Source organism: Procambarus clarkii, chromosome 19 (assembly GCF_040958095.1).
Source record: "Procambarus clarkii isolate CNS0578487 chromosome 19, FALCON_Pclarkii_2.0, whole genome shotgun sequence".
Taxonomy (NCBI): Eukaryota; Metazoa; Arthropoda; class Malacostraca; order Decapoda; family Cambaridae; genus Procambarus; species Procambarus clarkii.
The window spans coordinates 19,244,852-19,272,218 of record NC_091168.1 but is presented as its reverse complement, the minus strand read 5'-3'; the positions used below and the strand labels follow the sequence as shown (position 1 = coordinate 19,272,218).

Sequence of the window (27,367 nt, the reverse complement as noted above, 5' to 3'; positions counted from 1 at the left end):
TGTACGAGTAGCTGGATGTGTAGAAATGGGCAACACGAACTCGGTGGTTCTCAACTGTTGAACGATGATTCAGTGGTGCTTTCACTAGTAAATGTTCCAAGACAGCTCAAATGACTCGAGAGACCCTGACAATCACACATCAGTGTGTACCACCTGCCCATGGACTACCAGCTGAGAACCACTGTACTACATGCTCCCACTGGAAATGGATGCTGTATAGAAAGAATTAGAGAGAGAGAGAGAGAGAGAGAGAGAGAGAGAGGGAGGGAGGGAGGGGGGGGGGGAGAAATTTTTGTTTACCGTGTAGCCTTGTTTGTTGGTTAATCCTGGAGGTAGACCAAGAGAGGGAAACTCGTCAGCACCAGGAACCTCTCTATTGATACCACCAACATTGCTGATGCTGTCATCAGCCGTCACATCATCACCAGTCATCATAGTGGTATGTGCAATGCTACCACTTACTGAAAAGTAAGCTATTATGTAGTTCAATATTTTCTACAAGAGTGATTAACAGTAATATAGACTAATTTACATCCATCTAAAGCATATTAAAGCATCATTCCTATAACTAAAAAGATGAAATATTTTGCATAATAATATACTGTACCAGTATTTTACTTGGCACCACCAGGGCCTAATTAAATATATATACATATTAGATCCGTAATTTTCTTGGTTTCTTATTTTCTTTATTTCAACATAACAATCTATGCACACTGTCGACAGCAATCCACTATAATTAGGTATTAAATAAATCATCGGTAACAATGTAAAACACCACCTATTGACCCTATGCCATCATCACCTATTAACCAAAGTATCGCATGTTACTGAACAATTTTAAACCGTCTGGTCAATTAACATTCTTTCGAGGTGGCATCTAGTCTGTGTATTCAAAAAACTATATTGTGAAAAAGATAACATCAGCAACATACAATAAGTTAGCAAACATATGAACATCACTTAAGCCTCAAAACAAGAAGGCTTTCAAGTCCATAAAAACTGCCTAAGTGAGACCATTACTACATATACAGCATCAGCGTGGAACCCATATCTTGTGAAGGATATACAAAAATCGAGAATGTTTAGAGGTTTGCAACTAGATTAATATCAGAATTGAGAGCCCTCAGCTATGTGGACAAGCTAAGAAACCCTCACAACCTTAGAGGAGAAAATAAACAGTAGAATTATGATAATTACATACAAGATTGATGAGAATAGACAAAGTGGAAAAGGGGACATCAGTAGAAGCTTGACACGCAATTGAAAAATGCCAATTTTGAGAGAGGTAATTGGCACATCGGATAGAAATAGCCAAATCTCATAACCCCCCATAGTCACTGATAGGTAAGCATTGTAGAATCCCTTCTAGCTGGAGTTTACTAACTGGTTGGAGTCTAGTTGGAGAGGGTTCTGGCAGGTCTTACTCCCCAAACCCAGCCTGGGACCAGGCTGGGTTTGGGGTTTCGAAATCAACCCCAAAACTGTGGTAAAATCTACCAGAGCAAACTGGAATAATAGTTAAAGATAAGCGTGTTTTCTCAAGAGCCCAGGTGATCTGCCCTGCAACTGGCATAAAAAATATACATACCTAAAGGCTTCTTGCCTTTCCAGACAACCGAGGCAAACCATGTGCAGTTGAAGTTTTCCTCGTTAGCTTCACACATCTCGGCATCAAACTGGAGGGGGTCATTTTCACTGAGAAACTCCTTGAGACTTCGCTTACTTGCTGGTCGCTTACCAAAATGGTAAAACTTGGACCTCAAGAAGAACACTCTCTGCTCCTAGTAAACAAAATCATATTTAATTGATTTGCTTAACAGTGATCTATTTAATATATAACACTGTCTTACTGTGATAAGATAACTAAAGTTACACAACTGTTATAGATAAATAACAGTGGATATGTTGAAGTAATTGTGCACAATATTAAATGTCAGACAACATACCATAAGGGTGAGGTGCCAGACAATTACACAAAGACCAATGTGGTTCACATATACCGTACAGTGCTAACCTATAAGTGACTACAGTGGAGCAAGATTTAACTTTTTATGCCCAGCCTTTTAACCATTCATACCTGAAGTGGAAATTACCCCTCTCAATATTAACGTTTTAATTGTGCAGAAGACGAGTCACAATAATGTAGTTGAAGAGTTTTCATCACATTTCTTTTTAAAGTTGTGGATGGAATTGGCATTGACAACCTCTTACTGCAATGCAGTCCACTTTCTTACCACCTACACTAGGAACAAGAATTTTCTTACAACTCTCCGACTCATTTGCATATCTCGCTGCCACCGATGTCCTCTTGCCCAGGTTATTATATAATGATTCCTGGGCCAATGCAGTTGTCATATGCTAATTTCAGTAATTATTACCCAGCTCTTAAATAAATGATGTCATTACTGTACAGATATACTGTATATCTATATAAATACAATGGATCTAACCAAGACCAATGAAATTATGTAATTATCACCAAACCCCATACTGGTTTTTCCTGCTAGTGTTGGGATCTAATGCTAAACAATGTTCCCAAACAGAACAGTAACAAAGGAGTGGGTTGCAAGACAATTCATTTGGGCTGTACCAAGAATAGATTTACATGCTATACAGGTGTACATTGTAGGCCTATATACAATATTCAACCACTGTTTTTGTCAATTGTGTGTACATAAATTAGGTTACTCCACATGCTGTGTAAATTATATTGAAAAGGCAAACGAAAAAAAAACATCTACACATCCCTGCCCTTTTGTACACACCATCCATTGCTACTAGCAATTTTTCACAAACCTAGTACAGTACATCAAACCTACCTTTCACCTTGGCTTTACATAAACCTAGCACACCAAACCTACCCTCCAACGTGGCTTCACATAAAACTAACGTCAAACCTACCCTCCCAAATGACTTCCCCACATTCTTCCCATTTTGTACATCATTCACTATCCTTCCATTCCACACAGCAATACGTTCACTTACCTCATCATAAAAATCGAAGAGAATAACTCCTTTTCCTGGATCCAGTTCCGATATATATCCATTCTGGTTCATGACCCGTGGAACTGGCGTCTTTGAACTTGATTTTTGTGGTGGTTCCTTTGATGCTGTAGCTGCATACCACTGGCAGTTATCACTTGATGCCTGGTTCACAGATATACAAACAAAAGTACTGTACAATGGATACTTGTATAACACTAATTACATTCCTTGAAAATCGAGCATCATGAGAACTTAAGTAATGGAGAAAATAGGATTACATGCCCCCAAACATGGCAATGTTATACATTACAAAAATACGTTAATTTAAAATAGGTGCGTGTGTGTGGGGTGTGTGTGTGTGTGTGTGTGTGTGTGTGTGTGTGTGTGTGTGTGTGTGTGTGTGTGTGTGTGTGTGTGTGTGTGTGTGTGCGCGCACGAGTATGTGTCAGGGTTCGTGGGGTTGTGAGGGTTCGTGGGGTTATGAGAGTTTGTTAGCGAGTTTGAAGAGGGAGTCAAATCCTTGTTACACTCCAGCAAAGAGAAACAGGTGAGATGGCAGTAAACGTGCTTCATGTGAAAATAGTGTGTAATTAAATGTAAGTCAAATACAGTCTTTTCAATAACACTGATAACAATTCATGTTAAAAACATTTATTTATAATTAAAATAATATGTAGCAACATTTATAATAATGAAGTATTAAGAAAATTTAAACAGAACCACAAAACACGCCTATTGACACGCTCCGTCACTGCACCAGGTATGGTGGTCCTGCTATGTAAACTGAAGAGGGGAGGCAGAGGAGAATTCTTTATCCACCACCAAGAAACCAGCTATCAGATGAAGAAAATCAAACCTCTCAACTCCTGCAAGTGAAACCCCCTGGATTCAATAGGAAAACTCCTAATCACTTTGATAATTACTGAATAAAGTGGTACCCCGAACAGCGACCAAAGAGCAATACTCTACACATAAACAACATCATGAAAGCATCCAATCCTCCACTACCTTAACTTTACTAAACAGGAATGCGGACAAATGTACAGTTCAGTACAGTACTTTTGTCTCCCGTATCAATAAAACTTTCAAGTTGTCTAAATAAATCTCTTGCCATTCTCTGTTCAAATGCATCTGCATATATTAAATTTGACACCTGGTATTCCAATTACTCTTATTATACATCAGGTATTCCAATTACTCCTATTATACACCAATATAATAGTAGTAGTAATATGCACTAGTATATGTAGCTTTGTCTACATATACACATTACCCTAATGCACACCCCCATATTAATATCAAACCAAGTCAGTCACATTCAACAAAACATGTCTAAAATAATGCAATTGCACATTTTAACTCCATACAGTATAAAGCAATAATTGGAGAAAATTACTGTATAAAAGACAAATATAAAGAAAAAATAACAATATTTCTGAACCATTTAATTTTAGGAACAGGAAAAATTTGCACATGAAATGTGATTTAATTAAACTTAAGTCTCTTACCTTATCATAAACATGACAGTCAAAATTCAGGAAATCTCCAACACTGAGTTTTCCTACAAATGAATCTGTCTTCTCCAGATTCTTTCCCTGGAAAAGATAAAATACAATAGTATATTAATTGTAGACATACAGAAAAAAAGTGTTCCAACACAATGTGAATACACAAGTGGAATACTGTACACCCAAGAAGGAAACGTCACATTCACCCACACTATCACGAGCAAATGTGACCAAGAACTAGAATGTAAAAAAATTTAAATGCACTAAAACCAATGTCTAGGTGGGCAGGGCTCAAAAGAGTCCTGCCCACCTAGACATTGGTTTTAGTGCATTTAAATCTATTCGTTCACTACACGAAAATGGTAGGTCCATTTTGGGACCTACCCTTTTTGTCATATACTGTACATTAATGACATAGATGAGAATATTACAAACCACATCAACAAATTTGCAGATGACACAAAGATTTATGGTAAAGTGGGAAATTATAATGATATTGCAGCCTTACAAAGACATTTACATGAATTCCACAAATTATCAGGGGACTGGCAAATGCTTTTTAATATCAACAAATGCAAGACCATGCATGTGGGGCATAACAACCCATGCCACAACTACTAAATTAATAGCATTACATTACAGCAGATTGATGAAGAAAAGGATCTTGGAGTCAAAATCCACCACTCATTAAAAGTTGCACAACAGGTGGGTGTAGCAGTCAGAAAAGCTAGCCAAACTCATGGGATAATCAAGTGTACTTTTGACTATAAGGAAAAGGTAATGGTTCAACTGAATAAATCTCTGTTGTGCCCCCATTTGAATTACTGTATCCAAGCATGGAGACCTCATTTTCAGGATATAGCTGCTCTGGAGAAGGTGCAACACCGGACAACAAAAGTCATTCCAGAGCCAAGTCATCTCTCGTATCAGGAACGCTTGAAGGCAACAGGGCTAACAACACTGCAAACCAGGCAAACCTTTGACAAGCTGCCGGATTCTTGTCCTTGTCGAGACCATTAGGGTTGGTGGCCCTCAGGTAAATCAGGGAAAAAACGATTTACCAGAAGAAATACAGAATATATGAACATGTTTGCTGATGATAAGCTACTAGGAAGATAGGAGACTTAGATGATTGTTATGCCCTTCAAGATTACCAAACCAAAATAAGAATATGGAGCAACACTTATTGATGAAGTGTTTTATAAGCACTACATTATTGATATCATTACAGTACATGACTTTGGTGTAGTTAACTAATTGTTCATTCTACATAGAGGCATTATCTAGTGCACACACTTTTGTTACATTATAATTTCTTTTTGTGCGTGTTTTAGGCTACTCCCTCCTAGTTCCTCATAATTTTGGCTGTCATATTAGCCTTCAAGAGCTCTCACGTCTGACAGTGCTGGTAATAGCAATACATATCTATTCTTAGCTTAAATTCGGTAAGAGTGATGTTAAAGACACACCTGATGAACAAAGCACTTGACCCACAGAAGCACCCGCTGTTCTACATTATGTAAAGCGAATGTCAGGATTGCTTTTCCAGGCCAAATAATCTCTTCCACAGTCCCAGTTTGGTTGAAAAGATATTTTTCTGTCATCATTCCAAGCAGTACAAAAAGATGGCAAACTGAAAAAGAAACACCTTTGCGAGTCAATTTGTATTAATAAAAATATTTTTGTAAACATAATATCACCATTTTGAGAAAGAACCTAAGGGAATATTATTTTTATTGTATCAGCCACAACAGTATTACAAAATACAATGACTGATCCATTTAATGAGTTAGCTATTAGAGTTCAAATTCATGCCCCAGGAGCAGTATGGATAATGTGCCAGATAAATACATAGGATCCTGGTAGTACAGTCGGGTTCGTTCTTAACACACAATCGAGAATTCCAGGTTCGAATCCCAGGCGGGACAGAAATGGTTGGGCTCATTTCTTTTCACCTAATGCCTCATTCACCTAGCAGTAAGTAGGTACTTAGGAGTAAGTCAGTTTGTTGTGGGGGTTTCATCCTAGGTGGGATCAGTAATTCAGCCTTGTTCCTTGATATAAGCTTAATGTATATGAATACACTCTGACTTCCTGTCCCCCGACACAAATTGTATATGTACTATACTAGGCCTAGAAATATTTAAGTGTTTTTAATTTTATTATTTTACACTATAAAGTGAATAGTATCAAATTCTACCAACTGTCCATTATGTAAATACATGTAGAATTCCACATGTTACAAAAATTACAATCTAAACCATGAGGATTGGAATTAGATGGAATTATAATCTTATCTGTGCTTCAAAGTGTACAGGTCAAAAGATCTTTGGCAGTCAAATAATTAGGATGTTTTACCAAGTAGATCTTGGCAGTAAAATTTATGTACACGTTATGGGGATCAGCAACACCACCACGACAGTACTTGCACCATCACAGACTGAAAACCAACACTACAAGAAGTCTTGCCTGGATCTTACCTGGAGAGGATTTTGGAAGTTCTTCTACTACCCGAGCCCTGCCTGGGGAAAGTGAGGCCGTCAATCAGTTCAAATGCAACTGATGTTGCAATTGTGTAAAAGATTTAATTAGTCTTTAACACGGTGAATGTTTGAAATTTTGGTAATATCGTGGTTTACGTCGTTCTCTCTACTTCTGACTGTCTCTTATTTCCTTATCATACCTCCATACTGAGCTTAAAGACATCTGATGATGTCGCCCGTGAGTGAGACAGTATCAAATATTACTTCTTCAATGTATGTGCAATTTACCTGAAGGTTTTCTCCTGCGATGAGTGTTGTTGTGAAGGGCAGGCAGACAGTGAGGGGTGTCCAGGTGTGTGACCTGGCAGGCAGGGAGGCAGCAGGTGTGTAGCCTGGCAGACAGTGAGGGGTGTCCAGGTGTGTGACCTGGCAGGCAGGGAGGCAGCAGGTGTGTAGCCTGGCAGACAGTGAGGGATGTCCAGGTGTGTGACCTGACAGGCAGTGGGGCAGCAGGTGTGTGGAAGCACATGAGTCTCTCTCCAGTGTTGACTCTGATGGTCGCTTCCCCTCCGGGCCGCGCCTTACGTTCTCTCAGTAATAATCTATTCACAAGAAGGTACAATGGGTTGGTGAAACCACACAAGATTGATATTTGTATGTATTTCCTGTAAAGCTACTAACACGCACAGCGTTTCGGGAAGGAACTTAGTCAAATGTCAGGTAAGATGAAAAGGTACATAGTAGAAAGGTTTTATATCAACAGATAACTACAATATAAATTGACATGTGATTACACTGGTAATATGTTATGTGTACAGTACTAATATTGGGGAAGTGGGTAGTTCAAAATACAATGCAAGTTTGAAGCACAATGTAGGAAACCGAGGATGAAATTAGGTACATTTTGGTTTTACTTTTCAATAGGGCATAATTTGGATTTATTTTTAATTCGTTAGGGAGCGAATTCCAAAGACAAACTTTTCAGCACGGGTGGAACACGAACTAGGGGACACAGGTGGAAACTTAGTACCCAGATGACCCATAGAGATGTTAGAAAGATTTTTTCAGTGTTCAGTGAATTGTGGGTTGATTCCATACACAGTTTCAAATATAGGTATGATAGAGCCCAGTAGGGTCAGAAATCTGTACACTAGTTGACTGACGGTTGAGAGGCAGGACCAGAGACAAAGCTCAACCGCTGCAAATACAACTAGGTGAGTGTTAATGGCCCTCAGATAAATTCAGGTAAATAAAAGAAAAATGTAGTATGGCATACATACCATAGAAAACGTAGCGTTACATCAGTAGAAAAAGTGATCATCCGACGCCATCAACACAACAGTCATTCCGTCATGGAAACCTGTGTAGAAAGACCGATTACTCACGTGATTAGACCTTCAACTCAAGTCTAAATTTATGAATCAGCACAATAGTGTTTCAGACTCCAGGAACCGTCCCGAGTGTTGCCAGAAGTGAAGACTACCGCGTTACCTCACAACACAACTTGCTCGTTCACGGTCAGCAAATCCTTTACACAAAGGAAGCTGGAGGAAAATATATAATTTTTTTTTTTATACTTTCTAACGGGTGTAATGTCAGTGATATAGTTGCCTTATTCTTCGGGGATTGTTTGGAGGCTACTGGGCTGAATGGTGCAAACTGGAGGTGTGGAGGAGCCTAGAGAACTGCAGCAGCGTTAGTCAAGTGTGGGCACCAGAGTGTGTAATGGAGCACATGATCACTTGATGGACAAGTCAGTAAAATAAATACAGTATAAACTTTTAGTTGCTTCCACTGTTCACTGCACAATAAATTTGAGAAATAATGCTAAAAAAACAGTTACATTAGACTCTGACAATGATGAATGGCAAGATACTACATATATGGCAGTTACTAACATGTCCTTACCTGTTTGGTGCCTTTTGATAATTGCTTACAACATATATATAATTATTTCCTTGCGCTTGAACAATGATAAGCAAATTTTTCTTCACAATTGGTGAGACATTAAAAATTTAATGAAATGTTTACGAACTTTTTAATTTTTTAATCTTTCTTAATTGAAATTTTAGCCACAGTAGTTTGTTGTCTTTATGATATATTTCCATACAGCACCTGGTGTGAGAGTAACTTTTCCTCTGTAAACTTCCACTAGTAAAATGTTTCCACATATTATTCTTGGCCAGGGCTTTAAAGAACAATGAAAATACCAGTAATATGTACAAGAATAATTAAATGTGCCATTCAAGTAATAAATGAATAGTTTCATGACAATTTAACTACTTTCCAACATAAGGCTGCCAAAAATATATGAAAAGTTTCCTACTCTCTTCATGTTTTTCTACCAACCCAAAACTGCTTTTCTTTTTGGAAGATATTTTGTTCTTAAGTTTCAACTGCACAGTACTTTAAAATTATCCATAGGCTATTAAACTAAAGTTACTAGTCTGTACAATACAATATATACAAAATATGTACTGTATTCCAATGTCGAGCCTAAATATGGCAGCTTACAACCGTAAATAGGTGTCTCTGAAATTGCTATCAAGCCACCAACATGCAGTGTTGCTATATTTCCATGCTTGCTCTGTAAGTTGCATGAACCATATGCAGTAAATAGGTTTTTAAAGTCAGAGAATTTAGTATCTCTAAAATTTATGTTATAGATGCTCGTTACTTCTAGATACAGTAGAGTAGAGTACTGTACAGTATATGAAAAATTAGGCTCTGTTTCTTTAAGTTTAGTTTGGACATATGAACTAGAATATATGCTGGTTATTAATTCCTAGCTACTCTAGTGTATAATTACATGTGCATTAAATAATTGTTCACTATAATGTTGTGAATCTTTTACAATAAAAGTAGTTATGGCAGTATCATTGTTTTCTTTAAATACTTTATGATTTTTGTATAACTTTAAAACATATGGCACCCTAGCTATAAGAACTCCTCTCCTGAGCTATTTACTGCAAAACAGTATTTGGAATGCAAATAAATAAGAATAATCATTAATAAGTTAATTAATTTTACTCCAAATGATGTTGATCTAACTTTGTTTTGGCGTAATATGCCTGCAGTCGATCAATATTTTTTTTTTTTTTTTTGCATTCAAGTGGTGGTTTCAGCTTTTGAAATATGCTTACAGTATTTTAATTCATTTCAATAACTTTACTTGTTCTAATCCTAGCAATGTTCAAACAATTTTATTGTCAGAATTACATGAAATGTACAGAGAATTATTTAAAACTATACCATATACAGTATATATACATTTTTTTTCACTATATTATGGTCTGACGCCTTGGGATTCATTTCGCAAGGCACTCCTTACATTTTCAAAGACAAATTTACCCATGCATTTGCAAAGGCTTATATTTTCCTGGGGTGAGGTGGTACAGGACGTGATTGAGACGAACACGTGGATGAAATAAAATGGATATTAATAGGCTATTACATGCACAAACATAAGCAGCTTATGTTCTTGCTGCTACTGCCTCTATATTGGTTTGTGGTCTTGAAGTGGGTAGAATGCAATTGTGTGTTAACTGGTTGTTGATTGCTGGTCTTGACTTTTTGATGTGTAGGGCCTCGCTCATGTCCAGTCTTCTGTTGTCATTATACCTGTCCATTATTTCAGTGTTGCTTGTTAATATGTCTCTGGTGATGGTCTGGTTGTGTGAGGAGATTTAATGTTCCTTGATGGAGCCCTGTTCCTTGTGCATTGTTACTCACCTAGAGAGAGACATTGTTGTCTTGCCTATATTATTATTTTTTTTTTTTTTTTTTTTTTTTTTTTTTTTTTTTGAGATATATACAAGAGTTGTTACATTCTTGTACAGCCACTAGTACGCGTAGCGTTTCGGGCAAGTCCTTAATCCTATGGTCCCTGGAATACGATCCCCTGCCGCGAAGAATCGTTTTTTCATCCTAAGTACACATTTTACTGTTGCATTAAACAGGCTACAGTTAAGGAATTGCGCCCAGTAAATCCTCCCCGGCCAGGATACGAACCCATGACATAGCGCTCGCGGGATGCCAGGCAAGTGTCTTACCACTACACCACGGAGACTGCAAAGCTCTTTGCTCTTTGGGGTTGACAGTCCCTAAGTGGGTATGTGAAGGCATAGACAACATTGGTCTCTTTTTAAGGCATTCTGTTTGGTGTCTGGAGAGTTCTTCATAAGTAGGTTGGCGGTCTTGTTTTTGTAGTAAATTATTAATTGTATCTTCTGATTGGTGTCTGTGGGGATAACGTTTCTATCAACAATATCTTTCAGAATTCTCCTCCGTTTTATAAGCCGGAGGAAATAAATGTTGGGGCAGTTCTTCTCTGGCCCTGATCACGATGGTCTCTGGGTTTGGAGCTCCTGTGCCTTCTTTTACCAATTTTGAGGTAAATTCTGGAGCTGGAGCCCCTAGGGCAGTTTGTTGTTGCCTTCAACCTTTTCCTGACAGTTTCTGCGATGGCACTGGAACCAATTTTATTAATGTTTACCTTTCCATTGGAGACTTTAAATACCGTGGAGAGGGGGGACCTGCTATATGAGGTGACAGCTTCTCCCTTGTATCAACCTACCCTGGCATTGCACCCTGGAGAGGCCACTCCAGACCGACAACCAGAGCACAACTCCATAGTCTCCCGAGACTGATGGATGCCTACTAAGGAAGTAGATGAGAGAAACAGCATGACTGAAAATGATAATGGAATTAAATGTGGAGTGAGTGAAGAGCAATATTTATTATTATTTATTTATTTATATTCAAGAGTTGTTACATTCTTGTACAGCCACTAGTATGCATTGCGTTTCCGGCCAGTCCTTAATCCTATGTTCCCTGGAATACGACCCGCTAAATCGTTTAACAACCAAGTACCAATTTTACTGTTGGGTTAGACAGAGGCTACAGTTAAGGATTTTCACGCAGTAAAGCCTCCCTGGCCAGGATACGAATTCAGGACAAAGCGCTCACGAAACGCCAGGTGAGCGCCTTAACCACTACACCACGGGGACTGCATACAGTACTTAAGAATGTGGGGAAATACAGGGAATATACAGTACTTAGTTGTTACGAACACGTTAGTAGAATGCCTGATAATTGTTTAGTGAGAAGGGTGTACAATTGTGAAATAAGGGGCTCATAAGGTAGAGGTATCATGGAAGGAAGAGTGGAAGGGAAGAGTGGAACAATGTATAAAAGAGTGGGGGAAGATTGAGAGATTAAGAGAGTAAAATGTTAATGTTGTGACAGACACCTCTGCAGTGGTTACACCTTGTAATGAATTGAAGCGAGTAAATAGTTGGGCTATTTACATAATAAGGGCATAGATACATAATTTTATATACTTAGATACTTATTATTTACATAATAAGGGCATAGATACATAATATTTTCTGTATATGTCTGGCACCTTATAAATTGTTTATACTTAATATCTTCATATAATGTGCCATTGTATTATTTGTAATGAAAATGTTATAATTAATTATAGAATATTTTCAGGTCTATGTCAAGATGGAGAATCCCTGGCTGAAGAACTTGATAGGAAGCTGTTCCTCAGTAGTGAAAGAGAAGGATGTACTTACAGTATATCAGATAAGAACAGAACTCATTCACAAGGATGAAGACAACAAAATACAAGTGATGGCCATTGGACCTGTGAATGAGGATCCCATTAAGTCAGTTCTGCTGCTGGGGCAGACGGGGGCTGGCAAGACCACAGTCATCAATGGCATGATTAACCATCTCTTTCGTGTCAACCTTGAGGATAATTTTAGGCTCCAGTTGAAAGATCATGTTAAACGAGACGATCTCCTTCCAGTAGAGAGTCGGACAGAATATATTACAGCCTACATTGTCTACTATCAAACAGGAATGCCTCTGAAGTGTAATTATATGTTGATAGATACACCTGGGCTTGTTGCCAACAGAGAAGTTCATAATCAAGTTTCCATTAAAAGACTGGCCATCTTCCTGGGAAACAAGTACAATATTGATAACCTTAATTGTGTTGCTTTAGTAGCCAAGGCAAATGAAAACGGGATTTTGACATACCAGTCGCAAATGCTAGAAGAGTTTACCTCAGTCCTGGGAAGTAATATTAGCAACATAACACAGCTTCTGGCTACATTTGCTTCAGATGACACTTGTGCAGTTGCAAATGTGGCGAGGCACGCCCAAGTCCAGTTTGTCAACGTGTACCAACTTGACAACTGGCCTCTGTATGTTCTACTTACTGATAATGCATCTCAAAAAGAAACACCCAAGTTTCTTCAAAATAGATGGGATAAGATGCAAGCAGAGTATTCCAGATTTTTTGAAGAGTTACTGAATTCTACTTCAGTAAGCCTTCAACAGACAAGAAACCTTTTGCAGGAGTATAGGCTCCTTGAGGAAACAAAAACTGCATTAAAACTCACTGTGAAACGAACTGCTGTGCTGATTGACACAATAAATTATCAGAAAAAATTACTAAGCAAAACTGCAGATGAAACAAAAAAAATCACATGTACGAAAATTGAAATGAATCCACAAAAAGAAAAGTCTTCGGTTATCGAGGGATTTCATGCCCATAACTGTGAGATCTGTCAAAAAACTTGCATCAATTTTTGTGAAGACCCAACCAATATAGCTGCTGCATTGGCTGGAACTGGCACTGGAGTTGGCACTGCAGCTTTTACAGGAGTTGGTGGTGCAGTAAGTGCCGGAGCACTGTTAGGAGCAGAGGTGGGTATTTTTGGTGGTCCAGTTGGACTTGCAATTGGTGGAGGCATTGGAACTGTTGTTGGTTTAACTGCTGGACTTACTGTTGGTCTTTTAAAAAGGAAAACAAGCACAAGATGCCCCATTTCATCCCGTGGTATATGCAAGAGTGATGGATGCTCCCATGATTTGGCACACCATAAGGTTGAGAAAGAAAAATATGTTGTTTTTGAAATACCAGAGGAAAGAATTGACAACAACCAGAAACTAAGGTATGATGACTTGAAGAGCCAAATAAAGGAGTTGGAAACAAAGATCATGATAAATAAGATGGCGGTGCATGACCTTGAAAACGAGCTGACTTCTGGAGCAATAGCTTTGGTGGAGCGCACACATAAAATAAATGAACTGAGTATGAGATCTAAAGCATTTTGCCCCTTATCACTAATAGATGAAATGATCTTGGGTGAGAGGGAGAATTCCCAGGTATGTTGCTCTTTTAAAGATGTTGAGGAGTGCAATAATATTGATGTCTGAATCTCAGGAGATGTGTAATGTTGGTGGTGAAATTAAAAGTGATGGTGATGCTGATGTTTGTGTGTGATGAGTTATTCTCCTGGTAGCATCTTGGAAACACATTATCATACAAGTGCAAGTTAGCTGTTAGCCGTTACTTATAACAGATAAAAACACAACATTAACATTGCAATATTAGTTTTATTATTACTTATTACTGTACCTGTATTTCTATTATTATCCAGTATAGCTTTAACGATTCCTATCTATGCAAGATTGCCTTCTTAAATATTTTGTTTACTGTTCTGTAAATTACTGTAAAACTAAAAATAGCAAAGGACTAGATTTGCACAGTGATCTGGGACCCCACCAGCTACCTGGATGGTACCAGCTTCCTCGGTGATCTCGGGTTGGTGGGACCCACCAGCTACCTGGATGGTACCAGCTTGCTCAGTGATCTCGGGTTGGTGGGACCCACCAATTACTTGGATGGGATTAGTTGTTCAGGGTCCTTGGACCTATCAGCTACTGGGATGGTGGTAGTTTGCTCAAGAATCCAAAGCCATCAAGTCTCGGATGGTGTAGTGGTAACACTCGCCCCACACCTTGCGAACGATATGGTCTGGGTTCGAGTCCTGGCCAGGGAGGATTGACTGGGTGCCAATCTTTAACAGTTTGCCCCCTGTTCACGCAGTAGTAATTGAGGACCAGGTTTTTAACCGATTAGTAGGTTGTGTTCTAGGGAAAACTTGTAAAGCTTACCATGAACTATGGGAAGGTAAAGCTCCCCAGCCTGTTAACAAACATATGAATTTAGCTACTCCTGTACCCATTCAAATTGCTTATTTGGCTTAGGGACTGCAACATTGTGATACATAAAGCTAGATGATAACCAGCTGTGCCTATTAAACTGTAGTTTTCCAGTAGACACACAGATAGGTATTATGACATTGTAGTGATAGTAAATGTCATTCATATGAAGATTATGTTAAGGATATTAAATGCATTTTAAAAACTAATGTAATGAAATGTAATTCCTAGATTTAAAAGATTATAGTATTAGTAAAACAATACTCAGAAAATATATAGAGTAAAACTGACGATAAAATAAATATAAAACAAATCAGTTAAAGTTGTTCTTGTTCAAACCCTGGGTATATGGTCGTCCCATCCACACAAAATGCCTCCTCCCTTTCCATGATAATCTGGTGCCTGGTCTAATGTTGGCACTCCCAGTTGTAATGTGGTGCTTGGACTAATGATCTGGTGCCTGGTCTAATGATCTGATGCCTGGTCTAATGATCTGATGCCTGGTCTAATGTAAGCTCTCCCCTAGTTATGAACTGGTGCCTGGTCTAACTTTAAGAGCTACTTAATGATGAGAGGCATGTATATAGCACTTTATTATAGAACCTGAAGCTTCAACACTACTTTAATACTGTATACACAATAATAGCACAACACGCATTAACTTGTTTAGGACGAATGAAATTTTTTTTATTTGTTACAGTACATATATGTATTTCTTAGTTTCTCTTAAACTGGTTGAGAGAAGTACAGTATAGCTTTAATCTCAATTGGGAGGTCATTCCACACCTTAGGATTATTACCATAGTATATGCATATTAAAAAAAAAAGCCACTAGTATACAAAGCATTTCTGGAATAACTAAAAATAATTAATAATTTTGAATGCTACAAGAATAAGCAACAGTTCAACTTTGAAGGTGAATGCCCAATTACTGACTCTTAGCTTCTTTCAATTGTGCTGATGTGATGTGATAATATATATACAAGTAAACTGTATATTTGTATGTGTATAATATATATACACATATTAGGGGTACAACCTCTGGTTGTTTGTAGAGACCCTCAAACCTCGAAGAAACCTCATGGAATGGAGACATCTCTATGGACATCCTTTTCTTTTTTTAAGCTGTCATGGTCAAGCAGTACATACGTGTCTAGTCATAGTCATACATAGGATATCACAGGATAGGTCTGAATCTCTCTGGGTACAATTGCAATTTCACATAACTGGAAAATGTCAAGCAGAAAAAATTACTTTCCTATTTCAAGAAACCTCGACTCACTCTAAATTAAAGTACAATAAAATAATTATACAATATGGTATGTGTGATACAATGAAGTAGTCTTTGTTAGACTAGCAAGGAGATATTTGTGATTTATGTTCATTATTATATTCATACAGTAAAGGCTCTTCAAATATTGTACTTTGTAACATAAAACAGAACAAACTAGGAAGGAGAACATGTGCATTAAAATGAAGAGGTGCATGCAATAATTCATATGCAATATACTGTACTGGTTTTAATTTATATATCTAGGAAGAAATAATAAAGTTAACAAATAGCACAGCCTTTATTGTTTTTGTATCTTAATTCTACTACACTACAAATCCTGGAAACTTTGCTTCATTTGGGTTTGTGAGGTCAACTAAGAAGTGAATGTTGCCTGCCAATCCCTCGAAGAGAGAGAATGGTCTGTCTGGTGTGCGACAGCCATGTTTGCCATATTCTTGACCCCAATTGCCAAACTGTGCAGCCTGATACAAGTACACTGCATCCCTTGTCACCTGGATCAGTATAAACAGTAGTTTTATTATAATCTCTTATTTTGTTCTACTTGCTCAACATAAAATGCAGACAGCCAAGGTGTGTACTCTACAGGACTAAGTCTACCGAGATGTCTGTGAATATGGTTGTGGTTGTGTACAGTAGTAGTGTACAGTACCTATGTTTACCGACATGTTTTGCCACATGTTCATTTCCTTCAAAATTATTTTATGTGCACTACACACACACACGCAACATGGTTTATTTTATGTAGTTTTACAGTGTAATATGCCAATCAAACTATATTTTACAGTGCAGCACAAAGTATTTTTATCTATAACCTAATTCATCATCTTGGAATGCATCTTAATTATATTTGTCAACAAAATACATAGCAGTACAGTATGGTACTATTGTACATGTGCTTTGCAGGAACACATGCCCACATATCATAATTTTATAACATATGATATAAGACGAATACTGTAAATGTTAAAATACACACAATGTACAGTAACAGTCAACTGTGCCTGCTAAACTTGAATGTTATTAAAATAAAAATATCAAGAATGATTATATAAGAATTAATGGTAATTTTTGTGCTGTATAATCACTAAATCTGTGCTAATTATCATACTATTTAAGCTCTAAAAATGCCAAGGTATCTAAAGAACAATATTCTGAGAACTAATTTTAAAGGAATATGCAGTATAACTAACACACTATCAGTTCTGAAATTAGTGAGCAATTCATGTGGAGTTCATGTCATATTAACCTCCAAATGCATGATTAGAGCCGATGAGTTAGCCAAAGAATCTGCCTTTAAAGGAGAAATTGAGTATAACCTTGGATTGCCTATAGAGCAAGATTGTCTTTTAGAGTAATAATACACCAAGAACTTCAACAAAATCTTGCAAATCTGAGGGAAAGTGAAATTGACATCAGTAATTCCATCTATCATCATACTATCACACAAGAAGGGCCACCCATCTATGGATCAGCCAATATAATCAGCAGACTCCTAGATGTTACTACTGCTCGGCTTAGACTCGGATATAAGTATCTCTGGGAATTTTCATTGCCTGCTGATGTTGACCTGACCAAATGTAATCCATGTCAACAAAATTATTCGCATGCCCTCCCCTCACTATGTGATGGAGTGGGAAAAAGACATGTGAATACAGACAATTCTTTAACAAAGGTTCAAGAAATGTGCAAATATTTAATTTAAAATGATCTACTACCATAAAATTTTGCCAAATATCCACAGTTTGCTGAATGTAGGTAGTAAATGTGAGAGATTGCAACCTTTCCATCACTGACCACTGGTTGGGGAAAGTGGTGTGCAGGATAAATGCATCATTTATGACACTAGCACTCCATATAGTTGCTTAACTTGGAGACTATACTTGTGGTCGGTCTCGAACCCATTGTTGATGTAACAATATACATTAATTTTGTAACTAGCCCACAAGACTTACTTTCTTAGCTATATAATTTTTGGGGTTCAGTCCCTGAGCCCATTATGTGCCTCTGCAACCCTTTTCACTACCACCCTCAGGATGGGTATAGGGTGCATAATAAATGTACTAAACTAATACAGGACATTAACACACAAACATAAGAAAATTAGTCGTACCTGATAAAGATAGAGTAAAGCATATCCATTGCCTGCAGAGCCATGACAAAGGCCATAACCTTTTTTCAACAGCCCACGCTCCCAAACACACTCGGCACATTTCTTCGCATGTTCCAAGTAACTCTTATTTCCAAAAACCTGAGAAAAGTAAATATATATGTGCCATATCTAAGGCTCTTCACAGTAAATGCTTATATTTGCAGTGTTGTATTCTTGTACTATAACAAACAGGAAAGCATTTTAAAGACAAGCATGGCATGTCACATATTTAAGCAAACAGTTTCTTGCATACTAATTACTATAGAAAACAGTATATACAGTACAATTGTTATAACAAAGTAATTTAATAGTACTAATTATCAAATGTTAACATTTTTCAAGCCTTACCTGGGTCATTTACATACATCTACAATAGTAATTTTAGCTCTATAATCCCATTCTGATTATAAAATGCTTACATGTCATTGTACAGAACCAAGCTAAACAACCAATTATACCTCCTCTACCATGTCTAGTGTAACAGGGAAAACTCCAATCCATGGGGTCATCATCCTCTAAATCAACAATAATACCAGGGATATCTTACAATAATTGAAAAATATAAATTAATTTTTAAAGAAAAATGTTATTTACCTTGACTATATCTGAAAATAAAGCAGCAATACATGACCTGGAAAATCGGGAAAAACCATTTTAAATACTTGTCCTATAAAACTACCTGGTATGCTTTAGCGAACAGGAATACCGCACCAGGAGCTCCATGACACCAGTGCACTAGTCGGTCTGTTGGGTTGCCCATCGACGATGGCATGTTACCAGAGCTAAACTGTAAGCTGCACAGGTAGTCAACTGTCGGCCGAATCAACTCGTGCAATTCTTCTGTAGAAAGATGTTCTTTTGCCTGTTGGAAATGACAAGTCACAAAATGTGATATATAGTCAAATTTAAACATGGCCATGTAAAGGAAACTTTTATTGTTGACTGCTGAAGTGACTGCTGAAGTGACTGCAAGAGGGATGTAAAAGAGAAAGAGGATCACATAAGGTTAGAATGAAGAGTAAAGGAAGAAAGCGCTAGTATGGTGGTGTCAGAAATTTCCGACAAATTAATATATTAATACAGTACTGTATATTAATAAAGTATTTATTAATACTTTAGTAAATAAATTGACTGTTTAATTATGGTAAGATTAAAATATAATAAAAAAAAATTTGAGTACAGGAAATTTATCAGTGATACAAATCAATGTCCACTCAGTAATAATAATAATAAGTGTTAATTTAAAATAAATTAAAATAAACACAGCTTAAATCAAATTAAATTTATAAATCATTGGTAAGTTTTCCCATAAGTGGGCCTGGAATATTAAACAAAAACTGAAAATTACTTTTACAGTTCAATGCTGTACTGTAATTTAAATCTTACCTGGAGGGGTTTCTGGGAATTCTTCTACTCCCAAAGCCTTGCCTGGGACTAAACCAGGCGACAAAATCATAACAGAAATAAGTCAACTCTCATACCAGGAATGGTTGAGGGGCCTCAGGGCTAACAAGACTGCAAATTAGGCATGACAGGGCAGATCTCATCGAAACTTTTAAAACACTGAACAATTTAGAGATAGAGGAAAGTTGGCATCGTGTGTTAACAGACGCCAGACCACATTGCCACCGCACAACCTTTCAGTGCCTCCACCCAGTAAAAAGGTAACTATTCACTAATGAGCAAATCCACAAAGGCCATGACGAGGGTTTAAACCTATGTTGGATGCTCTCGGACGTTGGTTCGAACCCTCGTCACAGCCCTGGTGGATTTGTTCATTTGATGCATCACACAATGGTGATTTCAGTGTGTAACTATTCACTAATGTTTTTTTCTGAAATTTTGCATACAAAATAATAATTCTTTAATGAACAATTATTTTGTATATTTTTATATTTTTTCTAGCTTAGGCGGGCTTGACCATTTTTCCATACCCACTGCTCAAGGATTAATGTCATATTGTACATAGGATGATTATGCATTTATAACCTATCATTCCACTCACAAACAAATAGTATTTAGATATAAAATCTGATCTTGTGAAAGATATTTACCAACCTGTAAAAGCATGAATAATATGCCAATAATACCATGTGCAGCTCCAATGTATCGCTTTTCATGCCACTGGTACATGAGCGGGGTAGCACACTTCTCCTTCAAAGATAGAGCACGTCCAGAGTCTAATATTGCCGTCACCACTGACCGTATCATGTTATCATCAACAGCCTCTTTCCCAATCTAAATAAATATGCAACAAAATAAAAAGAGGATACACATTAGGAAATCACAATATCATTACATGAAACTCAATGGAGCACTCCGGGGATTTGCACCCACTCAGTTTGGGAGATGCAGAACGCTGATCCCAATCCCTGGGGTGCTCCAATGATTTTTGTGAAGAGAGGATATTAAAATGTACAGTAATAACAGCAATACATTTGAACACCATAAGTATCAACTAATACTCTAATAACAATTTAGTGGTAAATCGTGTATTTCATATTTAATAGGCCAATGTAATGTGAAAGAAAACAGTAGACAGAGATGCAGACCTTTTGCTGAAGAAAGAGAAGTGCATATAGATAGCCAGCTCTTCCATAGAGAAGTTCATCAGGGAGCTCTGACTTTGTATTCAGTACCTCCCTTTTCAATTCTTTTATTCTGTAAAGTATATTATCATAAAAAACGTCATCTTTGAGCAAAACATTGTATGAAGATAGTTTTCGTAAATAACATCTAAATTAGAAACAGTAAATGATGTTGATATCTATATATGATACTACTGCAGTTATATGACATTTAAAAATTTAATACCGTAACCTTTTTATTTCATCTGTTTATGCTGTAAAATTAACATTCTGTTGCAATTTTTACTGTTCCAATCATGTAATAATTGTAATTTTATTTATATTCCTCTATTTTAATTCATTATTGTATTTGACCTCATTTAGTTTTGTTTTAGTTTTTTCCCCATTTTATGCCCAAAACTTCTGCATATTGGCTTTAGACATTGTATCTACCCTACCCATGACTCGTACAATTTTCTTATATCCTATTTACTTTTCTTTAAATAAAAATTAAATTATTATCATGAAAATATAATTAGATGTATTATATTTTACATATGCAATAGTGTGACATTTATTTGAGTCTAACAAATTATACTTGTGAAAGCAACTAATTTGTATCATTACAGTAAGTAAGCAAGTATCAAAAGAAGGTACCAAACCGGGGAGGCTATGTAGCACCGTAAAAATGCGGGATATTCAAAAGGTGTTAAATATCACTAAAATACCAGTCTCCGTGGTGTAGTGGTAAGACACTTGCCTGGCGTTCCGCGAGCGCTATGTCATGGGTTCGTATCCTGGCCGGGGAGGATTTACTGGGCGCAATTCCTTAACTGTAGCCTCTGTTTAACGCAACAGCTCAAAAGGACCCCTTCAACTGCAACCAACATTATGTTACATCCAAAATTTGCCATTTATAGCTATTTATACCAAAAATTATTATGCTCTTACTGCTTTAACAAATATTTTGTACTTAGCATTTATAAATTTTAAAGTATATTTTTAAGTACTGTATTAAAATTCTCTTAAGTTTCTTGACATCTAATTCCCCTCCAGCTAATGTATGGACTCTCTTCACCAGATGACTTTAATTATCTGCCACTGCACTGAAAATAATAATCACTCTACTAACCAAGATGCCTTCAACTCCATCCAGCTTGCCAGAATGCAGAGTTCTGTTCAAGCAGTAGTGCACTACTGAAGCTTACATCATTGTTTTCATGTCAACTTACCCACTGTATAATCATCACCGAATGATTACAATACCAGTCTATGTAGTAGTTAATTTAAATAAACTGCTAAAAGAGAAGACTTACTTTGTAATACAGTGTTTGACTTTATCTTCCAGCGAGCTGTTGTGATACACGAGAGCACCAAGCACTAGAGGACCGGTATCTCCACACAAAAATGAAGGTCTTCGACTCTTCAGCTTCTGAAGTACCTTATCTACCAGTACTCTAGCTTTCTGAAATACAATTTATTCACTCATGTTGCACACAAGAAAACAAGAATTACATTTTCAACTAAAAAAAATTTCACACACTATAGAAGTTTAACACAATTGACTTTGGTAACGGAGATAACATAGCTCCATAGGAAAGTCAAGCTTGGCAAACTTGATTGGGTTCTATGACCATCCCAAAAATACGTTTGAAGAAGGTTGAATAGGCAGCATCTTCCTAGTTACCTTGAATATCAAAATAGCTTTTGATATCTAACCTATTCAGCATGCCATTAGTTAGGCATGTCATTGTGCAATGTCTTCTTGATGTTCTAATATTTAGACCACACAAATAATTTAGAGATGTATTTCAGCACACACTGAGTCTTGAACTGATGATTTTCAAAAAAAGTTGGTGCACAAAATGGCTTTTGCCATTAACAAACACAATGTCACCCCATCTTTTGTTAGTCAACTGCAGTTGTATTATCCTTGGTACAGTAATATGAAATAAATACAGTATACAGTATATACATACATAATTAAACTATGTATTACACGCAGTTCCCCAATTATGAACGAGTTACGTTCTGAGACTGTCTGTAAAGCATTTGTTCAGAAAGTGAATCAAGATTTTCCACAGGTGCAATGCTATAAATAGAAGACGTGTTCCCAGGCCACCAAAGATCCTCACAAAACCAATATTTTTAGGACATAATATAAAAAATTACAACATTATTTACCTTGAATGATGGAATTACAGTATCCTGCCTGTCATAGCTGTTTTTGAAGAGTGTAGTGGTATAATTGCATTAATAAATGAAAATACATGTGCACTGTATTGGTGGTCCACCATTTTGTAATTGGCCTCACGCGTTAACACCTCCCCACCCGTCTATTTCCAGCCCAGGGCCCCACCCCACTAACACAGTAAACACAATCAAATCATGTGTGTGTGGATTATTGAGGGTCCCTGGGTAAGGGAGTATCTCACACATCAAGCCACCCACCCACACAAACCTACATCAGCATCAGCCACCATCCATACAATACTGTACTCCATGTGGCTGCAACACGGACATTCACGCTGACACGAAATTCAAAGGAACACTCCAGCGAGTTTGTACTGTACAATGATTTTATGCATGAGGGGGATACATAGGGACCTGGAAGAATGTTTATTTAGACAAATGTTTTTAAGGCAAATGTTCGTTAAGCGAGAACTTCTTGTATTATAAACCTTACCACTAACATTGTAGCTCACCTGTTGGTACTTATCATCGTTGAGAACCCGAGCCACATGAAGATACAGCAACACATGACCACTCATCCCGGTATACACTGAAGTGTCACTTGTTTCATGTTCCTTTGACAGTTCTACATCCAGAATATTCAACAACATCTTTATATTTTTCCATGTCTTACTTGTGTACTCTTCAGAGAGCTGAAAAATATTTATGTCATTCCTAAGATCCTCAGTATCACACATCTACTAGTAATTTGATCTTAGCAAAATTTAGTTGAGAATAAGAGCAACTTCATCTTATGAATATCATACTTAAAAAAATTAAACACATTTGAATATTTATGGACTTACAGAACATCCAACTAGAAATAAAATTGAAAGAATTTGTAATACTGTACTCTAAAGTCTTATTTAAAATTACATTAACAAAAAAGAACTGAATGTAATGAAAAGACTTTTACTGCGGGCATTTGTGGCCCCTTGAAACTATCTCACTGAGATTGTTACATACTAAAGAGTCACATAAGTTGTGAAGTTCTGTTTGGCCTACTGAGAACCAGAACCTCGCCCTCTCGTAAAGAGGCACAGGGAGCAGGTGACAACTTGCCACTCCAACGGACAAAGCCGACAAAGTCAGGCAACCTTTATAGACGACTGGAGGGTTCACAGAAAACAAAGCAGCAAAACGGTCAAACAAATCCTCAATTGATTCACACAGAACATACATTACATACATACATTATGCAATGAAATTTTATTTATGAAATTGTAATATTTCTACAACATTATGAAATTACCTTTTGTGTTGTGCAATCCAAAATATGCTCACCGTCTTCCCCACTTTCCCTAGGGTAGGGATTATTGAAGTGACGCACTTCACTCATGCCTGCACACACTAACACGTGTGCTACTGAAAAACACAAACTAAATAAATCTACAAGCATTTAAATAAAAAGACTGCTAAAGGCAATGATCACTTATTGATCCTTACTGTCAGGTGGAGCAATTTAGAACAGACTGATGTAATGAGAACACTTCGAGGTTTAATTAACAAGATATATTTATAATGCTTATGGAGTAGCCATTACCTTTGTTCACCTCTGGAGAGGGTGTTTTCAATTGCCTTAGTCAAGTCTCAATTGCCTAATCTGTTCTAAATTGCCCCATCTGATGGTACATTATTGAGTTTGAATCTCAGTAAGACCTCCAAATTGTGGGATCATAAAATGCAGAAGTGAAGCGGAAGATTTGGCAACTGTTAACCTTACAAATGGCAAATAATCTAGATAAAAAATTAGACACGTGTAAGTAATACATAATGAAGTTCCTTCTCCACTTTTTGCCTTTAACAGAGGCAAAAAATTTAACAACTTCTTAAGAGATAAATGTTATATTGCTATACAATTCATTTATTTGATTTAAAGCATTCTTGAGTTTTGCACTGTATAAAAAAAAGGCCATTTAAAAACCATAATCTACCTGGGAACCATCATCCCCAATGGCCTCAATAGGGACAGAAAGCCAGCGGCTTGCCAAAGGTTCCAGTAATTATTATTACTATTAATATTAATATTATTATAAATGTGCACACCTGTTTTGTCCCACTTGGGAATTAAACCCAGATGCCTCAATTGTGAGCCAATGATGTAGACCAGAGTGCTATTGGTGTCTACCAGTAAGCCTGCACTTTGGGGAATCTTACACCTGCTTGAAAGGAATAAAAAAAACAAAATTATCAACCCTAAACATCTATATTTTGACATCTATACTTTGGGAGGGAGCATAATCTTAAAATATACTAGTCATCACGATTCTCATACAGCACATGCATGTCAAACATTTGGCTGGCAAATATTCTCCTCGTCCCTTGTGGACATCTACCACTTCAACATTTCTTGGTTATACATCAAACAGATGCTCTCGTGATGACACCCAGATGCTCTGGGTGACACTTTACCACATAATGAAGAAAAATTATTTTTTTTAACTGTTGATGTTCTATATGGTATAATAAAGACTTTTTGTCTATTTTTTTACTATAAAACAGGTTTTATGATTTCCATGGCACATATTTGTGTAAGAAATGCTATTAAATTTCTATTTATATCCAGATCCATGGGGACTTTGGCTACATGGATCCAGACCCATGGGGAGCTGCGTTACACAAATGCAGACCTATTGGGTGCTGCAGGCTTTGGATGCAACACATTGTACCAGAAAGCCATAACATATTCTGTGAGAAAACAGGGCAAAATAAGGTGCGGTTATAGTGTTATGTCAGTGATATACTGTAGTCCATGATGAGCCAGGGTGTTCTCAGGGTAAAGCAATTCTAATGTTGTAGTTATTGTAGGATTAGGGGCAGCCATAGCATAGGGCCGTATGTAGAATCCCATCGTTCCTGTGAGACGGGAAGACACTCTTAAGCCGGTAGGCTATACGGTGTCACTTGGCAGAAAATAAAATTCGCTGGGCCTTAGGGCAGACAAATGTACCGCAGGGCTGGTGCTCGGTGACACAGGTATCCCCCTTGGGAGGTGTGCTGGCACCCACCCCACACACAGTCAATTGCAAGATTGCCTATCAACACCCAGTGACCCCAGATAATAATGTGTCAGGCATCCAGTGGGTAGCCAAATACAGTAAAGTCAAAGCAAACAGCTAAAGCACCAATGCCCCTTAATACTCATAACCCAAACAGGCAAAATAAACTGATGTCTTCCTTTGACCTCCAAATGAGCAGTTGCCAGCTGGCCACCACCCCCATGGGCACACCTGCAGCCACCCCACCAGCTCTAGGCACCTCGTAGCCAGGCTGGGGGAGGCCAGGCTGGGGGAGGGGCCACACACAAATTCCCAGCCAAAAGAACCAGCCAGAAAATAGGAACAAAACAAATCTATCAACGTTCCTGTGACCTGAGGAGACAAGAGCACTACTGACTGGTCAGCCGCCCTGGTCAAACACCTCCATAATTATCTAGATATTAGTGGTGGTCTGAAAATATTACAGTTCCAATAATAGTCTACTTGTAAACTGCCAAGTGAACCCTTGTTCCAGACAATATTCTAAAATTATAAATTTTATTGTACAGTAGTGTACTATATTATAAATAGTTGGTTTAAAATATAAAGTGTATAGTTTGTTAGTTTTCTTTGAAACGGCCCAAACAAATTTGGTTTTCTGTAAATCAAACTGTAGGGGATAAGCAAGTAATTATCAAAACAAGGCAGAAAGCCTTGACTATGAAGCAAAACAACTAGTGTAGGGGGAAATCAAACAGTTTTCGAACTTCATACTTCACATATTTGCCAATAACACATCGCATTAATGTAACGAAACCCAAGCTAACCTAACCATACATAGGGAGGTAGATAACACCACTAATTAAGTAGTAATGTTGAAGTGATAACCAGTAGGGTGTCTCTCCTGAGTGAGGCCCAGGGAACACCGTTCATAACAATAATCTTGGTAATACGGTAGTGTCAGTGTGTCACTCACCAGCTGCCACACGTCACAGGTAATATACTAGCCTTGTGAGGTATACACATAAGCCAGACACGCTTCAAGAGGCAACAGAGGCGGCCCACAACACTTACACACCACAGTGACGAGAGCAGCAGTGACCGTCATGGCGGCGCCCTACACTAGTATAGCACTCACAACTT

General features: G+C 37.5%; 3 protein-coding genes across 6 annotated transcripts in view; 1 reads left to right on the top strand and 2 right to left on the bottom strand.

Moving 5' to 3' along the window:
* The window catches only part of LOC123757491 (uncharacterized), a 13,533-nt gene extending 5,158 nt beyond the window's left edge, over window positions 1-8,375 (bottom strand). Inside the window, exons 1-8 of one of the 2 annotated variants that reach the window (XM_045741163.2) lie at window positions 8,260-8,375; window positions 7,268-7,581; window positions 6,977-7,018; window positions 5,966-6,129; window positions 4,497-4,583; window positions 2,989-3,150; window positions 1,592-1,784; window positions 301-461 (exon numbers count right to left, since the gene is read on the bottom strand). In XM_045741163.2, the coding sequence (XP_045597119.1) occupies window positions 301-461; window positions 1,592-1,784; window positions 2,989-3,150; window positions 4,497-4,583; window positions 5,966-6,129; window positions 6,977-7,018; window positions 7,268-7,508 (1,050 nt within the window). In that variant the 5' untranslated portion in view covers window positions 7,509-7,581; window positions 8,260-8,375. The remainder of the gene's footprint in view (window positions 1-300; window positions 462-1,591; window positions 1,785-2,988; window positions 3,151-4,496; window positions 4,584-5,965; window positions 6,130-6,976; window positions 7,019-7,267; window positions 7,582-8,259) is intronic. The other variant, XM_045741165.2, reaches the window with a different exon arrangement.
* Window positions 8,047-16,573, top strand: LOC123757489 (uncharacterized). 3 transcript variants are annotated; one of them, XM_069327014.1, is made up of 2 exons: window positions 8,047-8,193; window positions 12,479-15,326. In XM_069327014.1, exon 2 carries the CDS (start codon window positions 12,491-12,493, stop codon window positions 14,213-14,215), a length of 1,725 nt encoding a protein of 574 aa, XP_069183115.1. In that variant the 5' UTR covers window positions 8,047-8,193; window positions 12,479-12,490; the 3' UTR covers window positions 14,216-15,326. The 3 variants fall into 3 exon arrangements, with proteins under 3 accessions (XP_069183115.1, XP_045597117.2, XP_045597116.2); XM_045741161.2 differs by lacking the exon at window positions 8,047-8,193 and adding an exon at window positions 8,360-8,496; XM_045741160.2 differs by lacking the exon at window positions 8,047-8,193 and adding an exon at window positions 8,467-8,732 and having other exon boundaries at window positions 12,479-16,573.
* Window positions 16,561-27,326, bottom strand: LOC123757490 (glutathione S-transferase LANCL1-like). The gene is given in 11 exon segments (XM_045741162.2): window positions 16,561-16,759; window positions 16,762-16,789; window positions 18,409-18,546; window positions 19,127-19,309; window positions 20,506-20,685; window positions 21,000-21,108; window positions 22,331-22,479; window positions 23,720-23,899; window positions 24,499-24,611; window positions 25,293-25,408; window positions 27,201-27,326. Coding segments are annotated over 11 exon segments (1,359 nt in total). The 5' UTR covers window positions 27,251-27,326; the 3' UTR covers window positions 16,561-16,646.
* Between the last annotated feature and the right edge of the window lie 41 nt (window positions 27,327-27,367).

Bases quoted from the DNA above. Each gene is read 5' to 3' on its own strand.
- LOC123757489 (XM_045741160.2), top strand. From the start codon at position 12,491: ATGGAGAATCCCTGGCTGAAGAACTTGATAGGAAGCTGTTCCTCAGTA.